Source organism: Penaeus vannamei, chromosome 5 (assembly GCF_042767895.1).
Source record: "Penaeus vannamei isolate JL-2024 chromosome 5, ASM4276789v1, whole genome shotgun sequence".
In the NCBI taxonomy this organism is placed as follows: domain Eukaryota; kingdom Metazoa; phylum Arthropoda; class Malacostraca; order Decapoda; family Penaeidae; genus Penaeus; species Penaeus vannamei.
Window position 1 is genome coordinate 32,674,079 of NC_091553.1, and position 2,500 is coordinate 32,676,578.

Here is a 2,500-nt window from a genome sequence, read left to right on the forward strand (position 1 = left end):
ACATTTCCGGAATGTTGTAGGCAGGGTCGATGGTGCCCTTCCCGGCTGACACGGCGGCTGTCAGGACCATGCCTTCCGCACTCAGGGCTTCCTTCAGCTCGGCTAACAGGATGACGAAGTTGTCCTGACAGAAAGAAACACGAACTTGCGAACACGGAGGATACTATTAATAAGTGCAACAGTCGCACACACACATTTATAAATGTAAATTGTAGATGATGCAGGATCTTTCATTAAAGACATACGTAGTCCTCGGGGTTGCCTCCACGCTGCGTCGGGTACTCCCAGTCCATGTCGAGGCCGTCGAAGCCATGCTTCTTCAGGAGATCGATTGAGGAAGTGATGAATCTGTTCCTCCTTGCTGGGTCAGCTGCCATCTGTCAGGTAGAAAAGGAGTTTTTGAACGTTTTCAGCTGCTGTGAGAAGCAAAAACTTAATACACTATGAATACTATACTCTTCCTGAGGCAGTTTTGCCAAAGGGAAGGCTAATCCAGCAATACTTAAGAGTCACGGATTTACTGCTATTTCTCTGACGGTGCCTGTCTCCCATTCACTCATCTATATTCATTCCATGCTTAAGCTCTGGCTTTTGCATAATATATTTTCAGTCTTTTAATCCATCCCTTTTCAGCATAGAGGTTTTCCCTTACCGTGGAGTACTTGGCCGAGCCCTCGTTCCAGCCTCCGACGGCCAAGATGGCCTTCATGTTGGCATTCTGCTGCTTGAGAGCCGTGAACCTGTCGTAGGCGCACTTGCCGTAGTTGTCGCACAGCTCGTTCCAGGGGTCCAGGACCTAGGCATCCGAGTGGGCGAGGGAGAGAGAGAGGAAGAGAAGAAAGTTATATCTTTAGTAATGATGAATCAGATGAGAAAGTTCTACATTTTCGAAACAAGTGTAAATCTCGGGCGAAGCTAACCTTCGTGAATTTCACTGAATTAAACCGAACGAATAAGTTCACGCATATATATGTGTGTGTATCATATATCATATATTATACACATACATTATGTATTATATACATTCATATATGTATGTACACACACACACACACACACACACACACACACACACACACACACACACACACACACACATATATATATATATATATATATATATATATATATATATATATATACATACATATACATATACCATATATATATATATATATATGTATATATATATATATATATATATATATATATATATATATATATATTTAGACACACGCACCATATATATTTTTTCTATTGTATACACACACACACACACACACACACACACACACACACACACACACACACACACACACATATATATATATATATATATATATATATATATATATATATATATATATATATTATGTATATTCATATATATGAGCACAGCCCACTTAAACGCAGAAGCCTCACCCGGATGGACGAGTCGGACGAGAGGCCAGCGAAGCCGAAGATGGCATGGGTGCAGATCTTGGGGTCGATGTCCTCCACGTCGAACTTGCCGAGGCCCTGGCGGTACACGGCCCACGAGCCGAAGTAGCACACCATCACTCCCTCTTCAGGGGGAAAATGGGTTTAGGGAATGTATTAGTTTCGGCTCGAAATTTGGGGATATTATGTAACTGCCATGTTTAAGGGGACCCTTAAGGCGTGAAATGGAAATAATACCAAATACTCATTAGTGAATGAGCTGTACTGTATTGACAGTTCGTCTAAAGAACGCGGTATTTACAGACTCCTGGTTCAGCACTATCCTTAGAAAGGTTCGAATTGTGATTTAGTTTTCCTTTGTTTCTTTTGCATTCCAAACACTTATTGCAGCTGTCGATAGAGAAGCATATTACTCGCTTTGTGAATATTAGATACAGAAGCTGATTTCTGACAACGCTAGGACTATAGAGAGGATTCGATTCAAGGCTGTGATACTTCTGTAGCAAAGGGACCGCTTAATCTATGTTACCTTCAAGACTGCTTACATGTTGATTTGTCTGTGAATAATCAAAGATTCTACTTGAGGCTAAAATGTTTTATCTGGCCGATTTTTAAATAACATTCGTATTCTGCCTTCCTTTTGTAGCTTATGCCCGACTTTCATTATGATGTATCTTTTCTGGTGCAGTTTTACACTAATGCGTCCAAATACTGCATGACATTATACGAAAGTGTCAGCATGAATTGTTAACAAAGTTGGATATCATCAATGTTACAGCCACCGCAGTGTGACCCTTTGCCAACTGAAATTACCTTTCTGAAGAGTGTGTTTACCTGCGAGAGAGAGCGAGGCGGCGAGGAGGGGCAGAAGCAACAAGATTCTCATGGCGCTAGGCTAGAGTGTGGCATCTCCGGGCTTGGCTTAACCCTTTTTATACTGGAGGAAATGTACTGCGCGTTATTATTATTTCTTTTCTACAGTTTAGAAATGGGTTCCATTAGTTGAAATCCACTACTATCGCTAGCTGATAATCCTTTTGTACTCACCATCACCGTACAA

General features: G+C 41.2%; 1 protein-coding gene across 1 annotated transcript in view; it reads right to left on the minus strand.

The window, feature by feature from the left end:
* The window catches only part of LOC113817262 (chitinase-3-like protein 1), a 4,089-nt gene extending 1,690 nt beyond the window's left edge, over positions 1–2,399 (minus strand). Inside the window, exons 1-5 of the mRNA XM_027369291.2 lie at positions 2,275–2,399; positions 1,423–1,565; positions 653–796; positions 246–377; positions 1–124 (exon numbers count right to left, since the gene is read on the minus strand). The exon at positions 1–124 is cut by the window's left edge and continues 128 nt beyond it. Of these exons, the coding sequence (XP_027225092.2) occupies positions 1–124; positions 246–377; positions 653–796; positions 1,423–1,565; positions 2,275–2,326 (595 nt within the window). The 5' untranslated portion in view covers positions 2,327–2,399. The remainder of the gene's footprint in view (positions 125–245; positions 378–652; positions 797–1,422; positions 1,566–2,274) is intronic.
* Between the last annotated feature and the right edge of the window lie 101 nt (positions 2,400–2,500).